Source organism: Anopheles moucheti, chromosome 3, assembly GCF_943734755.1.
Source record: "Anopheles moucheti chromosome 3, idAnoMoucSN_F20_07, whole genome shotgun sequence".
Taxonomy (NCBI): domain Eukaryota; kingdom Metazoa; phylum Arthropoda; class Insecta; order Diptera; family Culicidae; genus Anopheles; species Anopheles moucheti.
This window is the reverse complement of record NC_069141.1, coordinates 39,385,246-39,403,775: the sequence shown is the minus strand read 5'-3', so window position 1 is coordinate 39,403,775 and position 18,530 is coordinate 39,385,246. Positions and strand designations below refer to the sequence as shown.

The 18,530-nt window shown below is 43.7% G+C and overlaps 1 protein-coding gene across 1 annotated transcript in view; it reads left to right on the top strand.

Moving 5' to 3' along the window:
• LOC128305854 (uncharacterized) overlaps positions 1 to 17,109 on the top strand; it is a 33,057-nt gene extending 15,948 nt beyond the window's left edge. Inside the window, exons 2-6 of the mRNA XM_053043472.1 lie at positions 8,426 to 9,391; positions 9,466 to 9,602; positions 9,692 to 13,391; positions 13,479 to 13,741; positions 13,843 to 17,109. Coding sequence (XP_052899432.1) covers positions 8,426 to 9,391; positions 9,466 to 9,602; positions 9,692 to 13,391; positions 13,479 to 13,741; positions 13,843 to 14,032 — 5,256 coding nt within the window. The 3' untranslated portion in view covers positions 14,033 to 17,109. The remainder of the gene's footprint in view (positions 1 to 8,425; positions 9,392 to 9,465; positions 9,603 to 9,691; positions 13,392 to 13,478; positions 13,742 to 13,842) is intronic.
• The last annotated feature ends 1,421 nt before the right edge of the window (positions 17,110 to 18,530 follow it).

Sequence of the window (18,530 nt, the reverse complement as noted above, 5' to 3'; positions counted from 1 at the left end):
TGCTAAAGGTTATTTTTCTTTGTATGCAAAAATAAGAATGTCGCTATGAGAAAAAACAACCGTCCTTGGCACACAAGCTTGTATGTCCCTTTCGCTCAGTTATCTACTGTGTGTTGCTACTTTTGGTTTAGACTATCCACAGAGTACACATACGGGTGTTGGCACTATTGCCTTCAGATCGGTTCAAGGCCCAAGGTTCCTCACTTTTACGGTAACTTTAGGTTTTTTTTGGTTAAAATTCCAATAGATTTAAGCAATATGGCCTGGCCGCCCTACATGAATAAAAAAAACAACATTAAATTTTCGATCGAAATTGAAAAAGTTAAAGTTGCAACGTTAGACCTTACCGTTCATAGGAGTTTGAAGCGTTGCCATACAGGGAGCAAACATAAAGCAACCGCATGCCTAAATAAAGAAAAAAACATCCCCAAAGATGTATTCGCCATGCCGCAACGGTGGCCTTAAAATGCTTTAAAGTTTTTTTTTGTGTGCTATTGCCCAAATATATAAAGCAGTATCGTGTGAGGTTGGATGGAAGCACATGATGGGAAGTATCTATTGTTACATTTTCTATTCTCATTAATTCCGTTTGCTTTTCGCTGTTCCTTTCTGTAGCACAAATTCTACCGGATCGGGGCGGCCTCCACTCATTAAAAAACGACTCGAACCTCGACCAAATTTTCCAACACGATAACAGCAGAACATAAATCGTTGACCTTGCGGTTGAACGGTTGATAATGTTGCGGTGAAGTATGAGATATTTCGCCTTCGGTGTGTGTGGCTCTTGTTGTCGGCCTTGATGTGTACTTAGATGCAGTCGTCATATCTATTAAATATCGTGGGTTTTGTCTTTTTTTGATTCTTGTCGAGCGTACGAAATACACACTAATGAAGTGAAACGTTTCGATCGGCAGTACTGAACAAACGTAATATCTTGGTAGGTTCATAGGAGGGGTTTTAAATGTTTGAACACAGCGTGGAAAAAAATAAACTTATTCAATTGGTGTAAACTCCTTAAAAGAAAAATTATGATCAAAACACATAGCACCACCACCATGCCAACCGCTAGCAGCAGAACATTCTTCTTCGCATGTCGCTCAAAAATAGAACTGTGTCATGTATCGGTGAGCCGTCTTGGACGGTCGATGGTTTCTAATTTAGTTCATCCGTTTAGAGCAACCTTTTGCGATGGCCGCAACCGATCGCGATCATCATCCACGCACAAACGATTAATGCGAATGTTCGCACATAGATGGGGCAATGTGTGCGTGTGTGTGTTGTAACGGAGAAAAGTACTTTAATGTGTGCACCGTGGCACCCTTTTACGACGGTAGTATGTTTCGACACCGTCTCACTCTCAAGCGAGACCCATACGCTGACCCACACTGACTTGTGGACATGATTATCGATCAGCGAAAGGTACCTTTCGCTGTGCTGCTTTGTAGCTCTCGACGCGATCACTGACTTACAGTAAACTGTCATAAAATTGCCACGCGTTGGTTTGCCACCGTAGAGTAAATTATGATGTTATGGAAAGATTTAGCATGGATTTGAGAGGCGTGTGCCTTCAAAGCTTCTTCTAATTTTTGTTGTACACAACCTCAGGAGACCTTGTATGTGTTTTTTTTCTGGCTTGCCTTGACTTTACTAACCCTCTCTGCTGAATAACCAATCCCGTCCCGTGGATCAATATGCTCGGATGAGATTTGGTTCCGGTCCGGTCGTCTGAGAACCGACGCCAGTACCAATACACCACCGAGTCACCCGTGTTGGAAGAAGGTTAGATCAATTAAAATTCAAGGCTGTACATTCGTGGAGTAGGGGATGAGCAACGAAAGCATTAGGAATATGGTGAATAAATAAAAGTTAAATGTGAAACCTTTTCAGTTCCATTACACATATTTCCATTACGTTTTCATCATATCTTATGGTAGTGTTTTTTTCAAATAGATACTAAATTCGTTCACGTATGATCCCTAGCATTCAACCGTCCTATGCAGCATCCGCTAAAGATAATCTTTCGTGACGGGTTTCAGGTGCTTTTTTACGATCTGTATGCCAGTGGGTATATTACCCTTTTTCGCAATCAACATCAATTAGCTCAATTGATTATCATCGTCACCAGCGTCTTCTTCGCATAATTAACTTTCACTGGAATCTTTCTTGTCCGTCTCCAACCGGGGGCCAAGGAATAAGGGGCTTAACTTTACGAAACGTGTTACCTTAACTTGTTGCGTATTTCTAGCTGGGCAGGTAGAGCTGTTTTCTCTGTTCAACCCCACCCGGCAGGGTGGTATTGCATGAGGTGGTCGGACAAAACCGGTCCGAAGGGAAAATCTCTCTCTCTCTCTCTCTTGCTTTTCCCACCTTCCTTTCCTGCGGTGTAACGATACCACCACGCGGTTCGGTTGGTTTGGATCGCAGAACGGAGGTTTGGGTGTACTTGTTGTGTTGGCTTTATTTATATGTGTATTTTTGAACTAGTATAACGTTCGCTGGCAACGGGTGTGCGCTAGATAGCAGCACGTGCCATTAAAAATAGTACCACATTCTGCCAGGCGCACTCAGACTGCGTGTTTTTGTTGCATTTTCTGTGCCATACTGTGTGTGGCATTTGAAGGGCGTTTATGAATTGCTGGAACTTATCCTAAACAGTCAACCATTTTAAGGTCTACATTAGGTTAATAATTTAAAGCTGATTTATTTCATCCACATACTTAAGTGTTATTTTAAGTTTCCTAACATGAGAAAGATTGATGCATCACAAGCGAAGGGCTAAGGTCTTGAAAAGGACAAACGGCGGAGACATGGATGCACAACAGTAGCATGTTCGGTTCACGCTAATTGTGTCGCAGTTTGGAACACGCTTTTAGCGCCTGATCGCTTGTTCTATGGCTTCCATCGTTTACTACATTATCATTCGAATGCGTCTCTGGAATGAGCGAGCGTTCCGTAGGCCGTGAAGCACCACTCGGCTGACTTTACACACTTCACATACCACCAGCGCAAGTAAAGTCTAACACGAAGTTTTGCAGTTTGTTGAATCGAACCCCGACGTTATTTATATACACAACGGGCCTAACATAATACAAACAGCATTCTCGCGCAATCGCACTTCGCTGCCGTTGGACGTATCTTCACTGCCCTTACCTTTGCCCCTTCCATGTCGGAGTGATTAAAACGTGTTGATAACTTCATTCTTTCTTCATACGATCCCCAAAAACCAGTTTTCACCAGTTTTGTGAGCATATTTTTCCTTCTCTTTTTAAGTTTACGAGGATTATTCGAGGCTGAAAATATTTGCAACGAAGCTTCCAATACACTCTTACACACAGCTCTTGAAATGCAGCGTACCTATGCTTCACAGGGGGGAGGGATTCGGTTTTGGACTTAGGGACAATCACCGAAAAGGTTATCGCATTATAACCGCAGCCGCCCGATAAGGCGACGCAAGCGGGTAACGCAAGATCTACACTGCCCTTGCGCATGCTGATTTTGTAGCACAGCGAATAGTACGACTTGGTGGAAGAAAATAAACATGATTGGTAGTTTGTCAGTCTCTCGATTGTAGCTGGTTGAACTTCTGAATCTTCCGGTAGCAACAAGCGCTTTCACCGCGCCAACCCCGGAAAGCGTGTAAAACGTACGTAGTAGCCATGTGTTCGATATGTGTTCCATCAATGGGTGTGTAGGACGAGCACCTTCCGAAGGACGAGCGGTCAACATCTGCCCGTGTCTGTCTGGATCCCCATCTCCTTGGGATAGTTCAAATATGGGTCTCGCGCCGCCATTCATTGCCCTTTTTCCGTCGTTGTTTCATGCTGTGCCGTGAAAGTGCTAAAAGACGTGTATTGATCTTCTTACGCAAAGAATCCAAACTGCCGGGGGAGGCCTTCAGCCAGAATGTCGTTGACAGTAGATTTGAGTTAAATGAACTGTGAATTACTGGTGGTGGTTCCCAGTGTGTGAGTCTTCGGGCATCAAGGAATGGAATGGAAGAAGTGTACCATCTGCGTCACAACCCTCTCTCGAAGGGGTTTTTCCTCAAACCGATCTTTGCGTGGGTCGATCTATTTTCTTCTTTTCATATTGACGTCTTGCCATGAAGAGAGAAAAAGGTGCAGGAAAATTAAAACTCATTTCTACACCCTTCAGTGACTTTGTTTTAATTTCTCCTTAAAATGTGGGTGCTTTAAGGCTAATGAGTCCATGATTTCAATAACTATAGGACACTTTTAAATAATCATGGCCTTAACCGTAGAGTTGTCAACCAAATTTACACACGTAAGTTGGCAACCGGCATACCCGGGTATTCCATACGTTTTGACGTATACAATTAACGGTTTTTGTAGGTAAACAATGCTTTCTATACATTAAATTCTTGCAATTCTTTGAAAATCGGAACGTTAAATGAATATAGAACTATAATGCGATATTATATACATTTTTTATATCACACATATTATAATATAAAAAAGAAACAAGTAATAGGATATGCGTTGTATTACAATCCATTGTTTACATTTTCGCTAATTCAGCATAATCATTGTCTTTATACGTTTAATTTTATGTAATGTATTTATTTACAATTTATTCATTTATTCTAGACTTTTTGTTGCTTGTGCGTATCTAAAATCTATTTCATTCATTAATTATGTTCTTCTATGTTATGATTAAACTAACGATCCGTTTCAAATTTTAAATCGATAGTCGATACGGCCAGGCCGTTCTAACGAATAAAAATTTTTTTTAAATCGATTAAATTTGAAGAAGAAAAAGAAGAAGAGAAACGTCATTCTCCATACAAAATGTATGGAATACCCGGGTATGCTGGTTGTCAACTTACGTAATAAAGTTTAAAATAAATCAAAATAAAATACATACTGCTTGTTGAAATTTACAATTTATGCACCAAAAAATCGGATATAAAAAGATGGGAGTCTACAGAAATTTTCAGGTCAATACAAGCAATGAATCACAAGTAATTGCAGTTTAAAGTTGAAAAAAATACCCGGGTATCCGGTTGCCTACTTGAAGGTTAAACACAATGCCTAAATCGCGATGTAGCTTTTGATGTACAGATGTCACTATCACCCTTTGGTAGCCAATTCATAAGTAAAAATAATTAAAAAAATCACATTATCTTACTTACTAATGTTCACTAATGTTTGCCGGTAAAGATTAGTTATTTTTGGTGTCGCTGAACTAGCTAGGTACTTTTAAGGGTTTCTGAGTTTTGGTCCAGTCGGAGTCTGCATTTAGATACCTCTACTACCTCTAATACCAAAAATCTGGTTTAAGCCAGATGGAATTAATTTCTTCAAAAAAGCACCTTTAAAAGTCATCGCTACTTTGCAATAGACATCGACGTCAAAACCGTTGCCGCAATCCCAGTATCGTGTTAGTTCCACCGTTTAGTTGTCGTGTATTGGTGTTGACGGATGATTTACTGGATGACATTTGCGTTAGTTCGAATAGTGTTGGGTGTCCTACCGAACATTGTGACTACTCCTTCTCCAGTTCGATCGGCACGATGATGATGATGTTGATGATGCTGAAGCTGACGATGACAATTTAAGTTCCAACCAAATCACGTGTTGTGTTACCGCACCTGATGGCAAACCGTGCCGCCGCCGTCCGTGCCACGAACAAAGAGCAGAAACAAATCGCGCGCGTTGTACATAGGAAATCAACTGTTATCCAGCACGAGAGTGAGGGAAACCCAGCGATTCGCACCCTTTTACATATGGTGTTCTACGGTTGTGTACCGTTTTCCACCGTCAGTTTCCTTCTCCTTCCGTCGGTTTTGCAATGACCTCACCACAATAGATACGGAATGAAGATGGTATATTGGGGTTTGAATTTTCCCTGGCCCGTGTGACGCACAACATTGTGTGTGTGTGCTCTTCCCTTTGTTGGTTTCGCTCATCACCACGTTTCGGCTTGATTTCATAAGCCAGTCGATTCTCTTCTCTCGTGGATTTCGCCTGCAGCATACTTCCTACTTCTCAGCACGATATGCTTCAACCCCCAACCGATAATACATAACGGGTAGATGGGGTTGTTTGGGGGTGGTGGGGAGGGCACGGGGCGTGCTTATTCACATAGCTTGTGCGGGCACATGGTCACGAATACAGGCGCAGAAAAACATATGATTTCTCAAGCAAAATACACGGCAAATCCCCGTTCGCGGACAGTTGAGAAAATTGACTGCAGAGGGAGGAAGCAGAGGGAACCGGAGAGAGACCGAGAGAAAGAGAGCGAGAAGGAACGATTGAGCGTGACTGTGAGCGAACAGCGTTTGGTGGATTTCATGGTTATTGGAGTGGATCAGTTTTATTTCCGACCCAATGCTATATGGTAGCGCTAAATATGTGCATATTTTGTATAATTTTGTCGAGGTTCCTTCATAACTCGCTACGTTTGTGATTGATAGTACTTTAATACTATTAACGCACACGCATGTGTGTGTGTATGCCATTGAATGCAATGTTCTATGAGGTCAATCATGTTTCAATTATGTTCAATTGCATTACGAAAGATCAACGAAGCCACGAATCTAATCAAATGCGCCCCCGGAATTAGCTTCGTGTAGCGCAAGCGATCAAACCATGGTTTACGCATTATGTAGCAAACAATAAAAGGTCCCTGAAACAGTAAAACAGTTCTATCTATCTTTCGGGATTTTCGTTTGCCCCGCCACCTATTGGGGGTGAGCAAAGTAGGTTCTTAAGAGCACCAAGAAGGTGGCACGCTTCGTGACCTAGTTTTCACTGCCCCGTTTTGTATGTCCAACAGCTCGTGCCATCAGCATCAACTTCCACCAATGGGCCCTACACCTACTAAAGACCCCTAGAACGTTAACACACGCTCCCTTTTTAGAATCCCTACCCCTGCGCCCTGGTGCGTACAGCATTGTGTCGCTGTGTGCGATGTACATAAGAAAACACACGCACCAAATGGGGCCACCCGAAGCAACAATATTTCCCTACTGCTTCCCTCCGTTGTTTCCTTCGCTCGCGTTACGCTGCATCTTTGGGCCGCTTTCAACATACGCGCGAGAGGCGTGAGATCGTGCGCGCTGGGTGGAGGGACGTGTGTCCCGCTGAGCGAAGTGGGACAAGCGGCGGCGGTGGTGTGGCGTCACGGTTGTGGAACTCGCATTTCCCTAACGCTATGAAGACGTTTTCCGTCCATCGAAACGGAGAATTTCAACGAGAGTGCTTCAGCGGCCACGGGTAGCGGCGGACTGTTTTCTTCTGGTGCATTTTTTTTCTCTTTACTTTCGAGTTTCAATTCCCTTTCACTCTCTGTGTGGAGCGTAGCGTTCCTTATAATAAGTTCATTTCCATATCACGCTATCACAGCATACGAAAGGTTTTTTTTGTATAGTTTGTGTATGTTTCTGTATCTAAGGTTATTTAAAAAAATCGAAAATTGTGTAAGAAAGCCCAGAATTCTTCAATCAAGCAGCGAAAGCACCATGTCCATGTGTTTTGTCAGATTTGTACTTCCTAGTTGAAACTGTCTCACAGCTCAGCTCATCTATAAATGCCCACGTACCGAAAACGCCAAATAGAAGGAACGTGTGTGACATTTAGGTATGTCTTGTTTTTTCACTTTCGTATTTTAAACACTGGCGAGCAGGTGGAATGTTGCCAATTGCAACAGTCGCCATCCGTTTTTTCGCTGGTTGGCGTACTTGGCACAGAAACATGCCCCGTGTGTGTGTGTCTTCATCAATTCACGGTCATTTGCGAGTGTTGCGACTGTCCGCGCCAGCATCGCGAAACCAGGTGCTGAGCTTTCCACTGACCTCGTAAACCAGGCAGCACTAACTATACTCACGCTTGGGCACGTGGAGGAATGACAAACAGTCACTGTTACACGACCAATATCCAGTCCCATTGAAATGAAATCGACCTAAAAACGTACCGACCAGAAATCGTCTCCCGATTGATGGTGTTGTAAAGACCACGGGTAGGCTTGTAGGATTTTTCTAAAGAGCGCCATATATGTCGCCATATATCACCTGCAGCGCGTCCAGTCACTCGCATTTACACTTTGTGTGAAGGTTGGTGGGTGTGTTCGCTATTACTTCGTCGTTCTCTCGATCAGGAGGGTGGAGTGGGGGAGGCGAGAGGCTTATGTTTTACGGGCTATGTTTCCATGCGGATTAAAGTTTCGTTGTCTTTTGCGTGTTGTACGCCGTCCGAAGGCCACTGGAAACTCGTTAGACAACAATTACTCTTTCGCGTGGCAGTGCTTTGACGAAATGCACTGATTGCACACCAAAGCAATTTGAATGTAAAAGCAATATTTATGTTTGTGTACTTATTTTAATCATTATACGCCATGTTGTTCGTAAAGTGTAATGAATTTTACTAACTAAATACTGTTTGTTATTTTTTTTTCTTCATTTTAGATGCACAGCGGTAGCTCCATATCTCCTAAACATCCTGCCATTCCAGTTTCAATCGGCATCGCATCTCTTGTGCTGGAAGGAAGATCATCCGCACTTGATGACAGTTCGATCAATGCGTCGACCACGGTTTGTGCCACCTCGAGCGTGCCCATCGGTGGTCATGGAAATGGCAGCGGTGGTGGAGGAGCAGGCGGAGGATCTGCAACAGGTTCCGGATCGGCAGGTGGCGACGATGAGGAGGAAGGTGGTGGGTTTTGTGGGCAAAGGCGTACGAGCGAGAGCGCCGGTGGAGCGTCCTCGCTTCAGCAGTGCAGTCTAATGGCCATCAATGAATCACAGAAATCGCTAGCCTGGACCTGCTGCCATACACCGAACGAATCGCAACGAATCAACCTGAAGCTGCAGCAAATTCGCTCCTCCTGTCCGAGCACGAGCAAGAACGAGGTGCAGCAGCTGGTGACGGTGTCGGGCGAACCGAACCGTTTGTCGAGCGGGCGCAGACATGAAAGGGAAATTTACGATTCATTCCCTAGTGTGGTATCTCCGCACGATCCAGTCGCTCGAGCGTCCTCCTCATCATCATCGTCATCGACTGCATCGTGGTTTCCGCACGAGCTGCCAATTTCTACCGCTACCGCTGGTGTCGTCATCTATAGTGGATTCGAGAAAATGAACGTACTTGGTACCGTGTCGCCCATCAAGAACCATCCGATCGGCAATAGCTTCATAAACTTTTCCTCCACCTCGTCATCGGTTTCTGCCACACCGTCGTCGTCGTCGTCGTCGGCATCGGTCAGCTCTGGTCAGCCCCGCAAGCCAGCGATGGGCTATGCTTCCTCTAAGCTGCAAACGTCGTCGGGCCCGCGGGAAGGACCCCACTGTGAACAGTTTCTAAAGAAAATCGGACTCACCAAACCGGACACGGCTGACGGACCGGAGCATCACTGCAGCTATCGCAACAAATACGTAAGTTGTCCGAAACATATTACGCGCTTGCAAGCAACGATGAATCACACATTTCCGCTTCTGCTCCATTTCAGTGCCTTCGCTGGCAAGTTTATTTCAAGCAGCTTTCGTCTATCCTCACGAACGGTGAAGCAGTTTGTATCGAGGTTTATCTTGGGCCAGAAAACCACACCATTCTTTTGGAGCAATGGATTCTGAAGCTGGTAATGACGTAAGTAATCTCCAACCCATTTGCTAACTCCCGCATTTTTTTTCCTGGTTTTTAATTAATTACCTGTTTCTTCTTTCGTTAATGTGCAGAAAATCTCCGGCGACCATGACCATCCAGTCACTGTGTGCGGCCATACGTAGTCAGCTGTACTTTTCACAAATATCCGCCTGGACCGATCTGATAAAGAAATCACTAGAACCGGACATTTTCTCGCATCCACGCATAAAAAAGATAATCCCTGCGGGCGTCTGCAAAGCTGGCGGTGGTTCTGCTCGCTTTTCATTGCCGCAGGCAAAGCTCGATATTCTGTTTCGCATTCGAACATACGACAATACAGCCTGTTTTAACGAGAAGCCGAATGTACACAACTTCCCTGATGCGAGCGTGGCGGAAAATTTTGTAATTCAGGTCTGTCTGAAAAGCTTACCACGGCTTGACCGCATACCGGGTATCGATGCCGCCTTGGATGCAGCGAAAATGATTGCGTGTTTGCAGAAGCAGCAGCAAGTCGATCGCATACCTTTGCCATGTCACGAGAAAGGCAAACATCGATGCGCTTTCCGTGTGGAGCTGGAGGAAGAGGAGGATGAGTACGATCCATCCATGATGGAAGGGGCGGCTGAAGGCGATGGAGGTGATGGTGACGTTGGTGGTGACGACAGTTTGCTGCTAACATCGGCCGCCATTAGCCACCGCGAGAAACAGCTGCTTAAGTACCGGAAAAGGATGTTGAAGCGTGAAAGGAAAAAGAAAACAGGTAATACCGCAGACGGGAACAGTAATGGCAACTCCACTGGGAGTAATACTAGCAGCGCGGGTGGCAGTGTCTGCGATCGGAATGGTTCATCAACAGACGGTTCATCTTACTTATCAGCGAAAAGTTACATCAGTGGTCAGGTTGTTCTCAACGCAGGAGCGAAGCACTCGTCAGCCGCCGCAGGAACCCTAGGATTAAACAATGGTGTCAGCATGATTGCAAACGATGGGTGCAGCAACGGAACCTGCCGTAATGCATTGACATCCTCGATCAACTCGATTCAGCCTCCGCTTTACTCCTCAAACGATCATCATCAGGCAATGATGGTTTGTGATGACCGTTTTCATCCAATCGCTACCAACTCAAAATCCACCCAAACCGCCACATCAGGTTTATCGAACGATATGATACCGCCGGTCGTGTCCGTAGCCACACAAACCGATCCCACAGTGGCACCGGTTTGCAACGATTGCAACAATCGTGCGCGGGAAGCAAACGGAAGCGGCGTAACTGAATCCTCTGCGATGGGCGATAAACAGGTACGGAAAGGTACGGAAGTTAGCCAAAACATCAACCACGCTAGTAGCAGCATTAGCAGCACAAACCGTGATAGATATATGCAATATTTTAACGATTACTATAGGACTTACAATATTATCAATGAAAACTGTGATAAGGGTCCAGCAGCGCCTGTGGGATGTGTTAGGCAGACACGAAACGATGTGCCGATGGATGAAGGTAGCTTTTCGAGCGTCGTCCAAAAGCCGAGGGCGAATTGTGCCGATGTGAGCAGTTACGATTTGCCCAACACCGCTGTTCGTCGACCGTGTTTCATTGTCGGAGGAGATGGATATGAGGGCGATGAGGATGACGACAGCAGTACCCAGAAAAGGAATCGTGCAATTGATTCTCCCATCCTCCAACAGGGAGATCTGCTCCTTCAAGCCATTCAAAGAACTGCCATGCTAAACGGGTCCGGAGAGCAGCATAGCGAGAAGCAAGAGATCGCTAAAAATGGGCATGGACATATGGCGTTAAACAACAACAACTACACCACTGCGAACAACAACATCGTTGAGTGTGTAACAGTGAACGGTGGCAGTGGCGGTGGAGTTAAGATTGTCGCCAACATGCAGCATGGCCAGCAGATAGAGGCCGGGCGCAACGAGAAGGAGGACAGGGACAGTATCAAATTGGCAGCAAAATGTGAATCAAGCGATTGTGATACCTTCAGCAAGGAAAAGAAGCTAGATTTAGGTGACTGTCGACTGTGCAAGCGACAAAAAACGAAGCATAATTTTAAACTAAACCTTACTACGCTGTTATCCTCGTCGTTAGCCTTTAAAGGGCCGTCGCCAGTTTCGTACTCCTCGAAAAAGGAAGCGGTGAAGAAAAATATGATCACTACCACCACTGTACTGGATTGTGGAACCGCCCCACCCGGTTGTCGACGAACGCTGTCGGAGAGTCTAGTCGGACATCTTACCATTCCCGATTCCTCCAGCACAACGTCCACGATAAGCGGCCATAGCGCAGCTAGGTGTGAAAGCAGTGTTGGCGATACCGTTCATTCTGTCCATGGACTGAACGAAGGCCATGGTATGCTGTATCCGGACGGTGAAGATCTTAGCCCGAGTGATAGTCCGATGCTGAGCAGTTCGACGGGTACGGTTGGAAATGGTGTTTTTACCTTCGAGCAGATGAAATCTTACAGGCGTGCGTTCTCTGAAGATGTGATTGACACGATAACCACGGGAACCAGGGCGTACGCTATCAATGATCGTAATCAAGCCACTGAAGAGGACAGCACCGAGGATGATGGCAGTAATGGCGGTGATAATGAGAACGATCATGTGTTTTCGAAAGAGCGTAGTGCACACAAAATGTGTGGCTGTGTTGCTAATCGTCGTTCGACCAATGATGAACGTTCACACGTGCAGGGAACGACAGGGAAATGTGGACATCAAATTACACGTTGTCATCGACCTCATACTTCGACACCGGCAGCAGCGAATGGTAAAGATTGTAAGGAACCACTATATATCAGTTGTTCAGAGACGGATTGTTCTGTAAGCACGGCCAGCAGCGTTTCACCTCATAAAAAACAAATTCTGAGTTGTACTGCAATTGGGAACACCAGACTATCAGCGGAAACTAATGCGACCAACGGAAAAGAGGACTGTTGCAGTAACCCAAAGCAGCAGCATGTACCACATAAACCATCCTCGAAAATCAACCTCAATTACGTGTTTTGTTTATCTCCTTTGGCACGCGATGACTCCGGCTTTACGAGCGGAAGTAGCCCGGCCACATCGACCTCCTTTCCCGCAACATCTCCAATTGCGATCGATGGCGCAGGAACGTTCGGTCATTGCACGAAAAGTACGCGTAATGTGAATGGCACGTCCAGTACCGGGTTGTTTCGTTATGATTTTGAGGAAACACCTGTTAGTCCTGTTTCGGGTACGGTTAAATCTAAATCAGCCCCGGCATTTCCATTCTCGCCACCATCTGGTGGTGGTGCTCTTTCGCCACGCTTTTTCCGAAATGCACAACGTCACCATCGTACGCGTTATCCTTCGGAGCGATCTTCCTTCTCAGAGAGATCATCGATCGGTTCGGATGAACAACTATCGGATGATGATCTGTCGTCATACTTGCTGGATTCATCGAACGGTGGTAGCTATTGCAGTCCGCTCTCAGGACATCAACAACTGCCGATTGAGGATGGTACCGTTGGGTCGGCATTGAAGATGGGTCGTTATACGGCGCGTTCCCCAGCATGTCTTCTACCCACGGCGCAGATGTTGAGTAAGGTGCTGAACAGGAATTTATTCAAGTTTGGCCGTGCACCAATGCTGGGAACGCTAGAAGAGTCACTGCTGCAACGTCGTCTCACCCCAAAATACCAGGTTGCTGATTTTAAGGTGCTGCTTGGTGCTTCTGGTAGCTTCTGTCCGACGCAACTTACCATACCAGCAGCATCCTATTTCTACGAGCTCCCTGGGCAACATTTAACCACACCGTATGTGGTAAGTGTGTGGCACAACAAGGCTTCCGGCTTGAGTAAAAACTCGTTCTTTAACCCATTGTGTCTGTTTGTTTTTTTTTTTTTCTAGTGTGAATTACGTCTTCCAAGAAAGGGATATTCAATACCGCGCACCGGCACCGTCCAAGCAACGTTGCTCAACCCCTTGGGAACGGTGGTGCGGATGTTTGTCGTTCCGTACGATTTTCGAGATATGCCAGCAATGTCCACTACCTTCATACGGCAGCGCATACTCGCTTGCGACGACAGCAGCCTTAAGCTGCTCGGCAAAAACATCGAACAACTTAGCAATGCTGAACAAATGAAGCTACTTCGTTATGCGATCCATTTGCGGTAAGAACTATCTTCTTTTGCTTTTTTAAGTATTTCGCTAAGCAATAATTGGACAAATAATTGAGAACTCGCTACCATGCTCTTCCCTTCGGTGGTTCCAGGTTTCAAACATCGCGATCTGGAAAATTGTCGCTTCATACGGACATCCGGCTGCTGATATCCCGCCGCACGGACTGTGATACGGCCGCTGCCCATGCGAAAAATTTGCTCGAGTCCCCGAACGAACTGAAAGTGGTTACCATTATACCGGATAGTCCCAAATTTAGTTTACGTATCGATAAGCAACAGTAATGTTTCGTTGCAAAAATGTCCCACAGGAAGAATAACGCTCTCGAGAAAAGTATAGGTCCGAATCGAAGCTTGTCAGACCCGAGCTTGTGAATTTGGCGCTTGTAGAAAGCCACAGGCATACGTTCTCCGCTTTCTTCCAGGAACAAACACTTGAGGGTGATTTATGTTTGGATTTCAGTTTTTTTTATTTTTTAACCTTTGCACATACTCTGGTCGTTTGGTAATAGTAATCGTGCAAAACGTTATTCATTAGGCAGTTTTACTTGTTTACGCAATTTTACTATAGCAATATGAATTACATTGTTCCAAAAATGTCTCTGTTTGTCATACTCGTATTTGAGTTATTTAATTTACCATTCAACATTGTGTAATCTGGGGCTCGATTAGCTTACAGGCTAAGCGTTGTGCAAATCACGTAAAATGAGCGTTTTTCTTCACGCCGGTACTCTTTATAGAATTACTGGGGGGTTTGAAAAAGTTGCAGTTAAATTGAATCATGTTTTGTTTTTCTTTAAAAAATAGAATTGCCACTTTCACAGTGGAGTGCAATTTGGACGTGTCACGAGTAATTGTGATGAGCAAAAACTTTAGAATCGAAAGGAATAAACCGTTTGGCAAACTTCGAGAAGTCGTTAAAACCATCTGAAAGATACAAGCAATTGTGATTAATAGATCGGTTTAGATTTATGCTGTGATTGATAAAAGAAGCGTAAATGATATATTAGAAGCAAACGCAAACAACTGTGTGTGTATATGCAAATGGTGTGTATGCGATCAACAATGAAAAAACGATAACAAAAAAAGAGAAAAAAATATTATCATTCCGGAACAAATGGAAAATGTTGCAACACATAATGTGCAAATAAAAGAAAACAAGCAAAAAAGTGACATTAACAAGGGAAAATGACGAAAAGATGTATTTCTTTACGAGAGCGCGTTTCAAGCTTCCGAGTTAAAGACGGGAGGTGAACAAACGATAAAACAACAGCTGTAAATAGGACATTCTTAAATGTGATGCCAAGAAGAAAGCACGAAAGGATGGAAGGTGTTGTTAGTGTAGATCGATCGTATGTTTCTTTTTGGTTTATCACGCATGTGCAGTGTGACAAAATGTGTAACCATAACCGCGTTATGGTGATTCAGCGTTATTGTTTCAGTTAATGTTTTCCTTCGGACAATATTTTACCTTCGTCCCCGTATCGCTGCTGTTTGTTACACGATCGTAGAACATTAAGCGTAGAGCAAGAGCAATACCTGTGATGCTGAGTTTTGTTCATCAAGTTAATCCGAGTCGTCTTCAACGAAACAATTTCTCTCGTCTCTGGAGAGTATAATCTTTTGCAAATGCAATTCCTTTCTTCTCTCCGTGTTAGTGAAATGCTTGCGATAATAATGATATATCCTATCGATGGTTAGTAAAAAAAGCAACATACAACTGTTATCGAATGGGGAATGAGCGATACATGCATACATATTAGATTCAACACACTGCCATATTAGCAGAATTGGGAGAAAACCGTGGAAGGAAGAACATAATAATGCGCACTAGTGGCGATAACAATTCAACACACAATCCGCTAATCGATGCATGCGTTAAAAGTTGTACTCCAAAAAAACGTAGCTAAAGGTCGGTCTTATAGAGTCTAGTGTTATGAAAATGTCTATACCGGCATTTAATAGCGCCGTGTTGCAACCGAAACGGGGGCTCTATATTTGTATGTAATAATGGTGCTTTTTCTCCTAGATAAACAAAAGGCGAATGAATAGAAGATCCCTATTGTTATTGTTCTTTTTGGACAAAAACATCAAATATCATTTTGTCATTGGTAGCAGATGATGGAGATATCTGTGTGGGAATGTTGATCATGCATGTTGATGCATTCAGTTAAAACGATCGAGCATCGGTATCACGCGTGCAGCATGGATTAGGCAAATTATTTCAAGTTGTGTTCCCATGTTTCATGCACACACACAGCGTGTATCGTGTTGTCGGCTGCAGATTAGGACGACGGAAAAATTAGAATGAAAACATTGATAACCGCCACCGATATATGAGTTTTGCGATTGCGAACCTAACTGGAATGAAACACAAAAATACACGTGGTACACAATACATATACGTGGTGCAGCACACAGCGCTAGAGATATATATATATATATATATAGCGCAGCGCAGGACCAGCATGTGTGGAAACATAAGGAGCACATAAAACAAGCAAACATAAGTAAACTAGTCACCGAACATAGAATCGAACCGTTTTATTCACTGTGGGAGTACAGGCGAGCAAATTCTTTACTTTACTAACCACCGGAATCCAGGCTAAACAAAAACAAACAAAAAAAAAACAAACGTCCACCACGTTTTCAATTACCATCCAAATAAATTTCCCAATCGTTACACGACAGCTAGTAATTGTAAAGTAGAGTTTGATTTGATATGCTCCTAAACCTTAAAGTAACAATATCGCGTGTGCTCTCAGAATCGGGCAGGGTACGATTCAATTGTACGGCTCTGCGCCATCAAACAGTGTGGATCTATTTTATGTAAAATCTCCCCCTACTCGTCGTTGTATAGTTTATGTTTTTCAAGCTCTGGTAGACGCGCGATCGCGCACACAAACATCGTAGACATAGAATGGGCAACACACGAATTCAACTGCTGGATCAGAGTGAAAGTTAAACCAAAAATTAAGCAAACATTATACAAGATAAATAAGACGGTAGAAAAAAGAAAGCAAACATCAACAAAAAAATCGAACAAGGGTCGAAAACATTGTAGTAGCATTACAAAGTAACACAACAATGAAGGGTGTGCGATATGCGTTGAAAAGATACAGGCAATCGAATGGGAAAGGAGGAAATAATATTAGCAAAAAGCAAACACACCCACACATACACATATACACACATACATATAATGCGCGTGGAATGCAAAAAATGACGAAGAAAAGTAACAGAATAACAATATACATTTACTATATATTTATATATATACATTTTTTCAGAAAAGTAATGAAAAATATTTAATAAAGTAATAAAGAACAATTGAATAATAATTCACTAGATGTTCAGTTAAACATGAAAATGATATAATCCCTGTTGTGTTTGAGCGTTTGTTTGTTGTATTACATTCGAAAGAGCAAAAATGCCGTTCACAATTAATGGTAAAATGATGTTTATTTGATCCTCCTATGTTGTGCTATGCAGTTAAATGAATAGTAAATATATGTATTCAGTTCAATTCGTATCAATTAGGTTAAGTCAGGTGACTTGATTTGCGGGTCATTTCTATAAATGGACACTTGAGCCCAGCAGCGGATCAAACGGTAGGCGGAGTAGGCGGTCGCCTATGGCCTCGCCGTGTTGGGGGCGCCTTTCGAAAATCCATACGATTTAATGAGATCCTTATCGCGAAACATCTTGCTAAAACATTGTTGGCGATATCGTGCGTGCTGCATATTGCCCATCACTATTGCATTGCATACTATCAAACCCAGTGGAGGATCAATCCCCTTGGAGGCCCAGGGCGGAATTATAGTTGGGGCCTCTAATTTTAAAAACGATGCAGGAGGAGGTGGGGGTGGGCATTGAGGCCCTTGAAATGATCTGCAACCACATTTGTCCAATTTTCCTATGATAGTCCCGGTGCAAGAGTCGGTTCCTGTCGCGCGTCGATCGATCGATCCACAAAACATATTTCGTACGGATTGTCCTTGGACCATCATTGCGGGCGGGTCCTTCATCTCGCTCAAACTTTCCGCCGGCTGATACGAAATTCCATACAAACCATACATACTTTGTTGTAAAGGCAAGAGTGTAAGAAAAAAACGAACAAACAAACAAATGAAACACAACTGAAAATACTAACAGCAAAGCAAATTAATTATTGTCTTTCGACTCTTAAATTTGCGATTTTCGTTTCGCAACAAGCACCATCCGAAAGTATTTTTATTGATAAAACAATACGTAAGTATAATGGCAACATTATTTGATAAACGTGGTTATTTTTGAACATTCTGTTTTAAGAACTCTATCCGCACCATGTCGATCGTTCCACGCAAATTATTTTCGTGTCTTGCGCATGCGTTTAAATCTCCACCAGTCGATGAAAAAAATGCGTAAAAACTTGCCGTCGGCCGGTACGAAATTCCATACAAAACCATCCGTTTTCAGATTTTCGACACCAAGAGAGCATCCAAAACAGGAGGTAACATGTATGTCCCTGCAGCGTGCATATAGCTGAACCGCTCACGCGTGTTAACATTGCCGGTGATAAAAGAGTTTCTCACACGTTGGCTGTTATTACAGGGTTTTTCGGGACTATATTGACATGTTCAGCGTGATGTTGTTTGGCTCGTTTTGGTATCTCATATAATTGTCTCATATATCTCATATAATATAATATAATATAATCATTGGCAGTTTATCGTTGCCAGCAACAACATTTGACGGTCATTCGATAGCTCTACCGAACTGTTCAACGTATATAGCTTTTCCC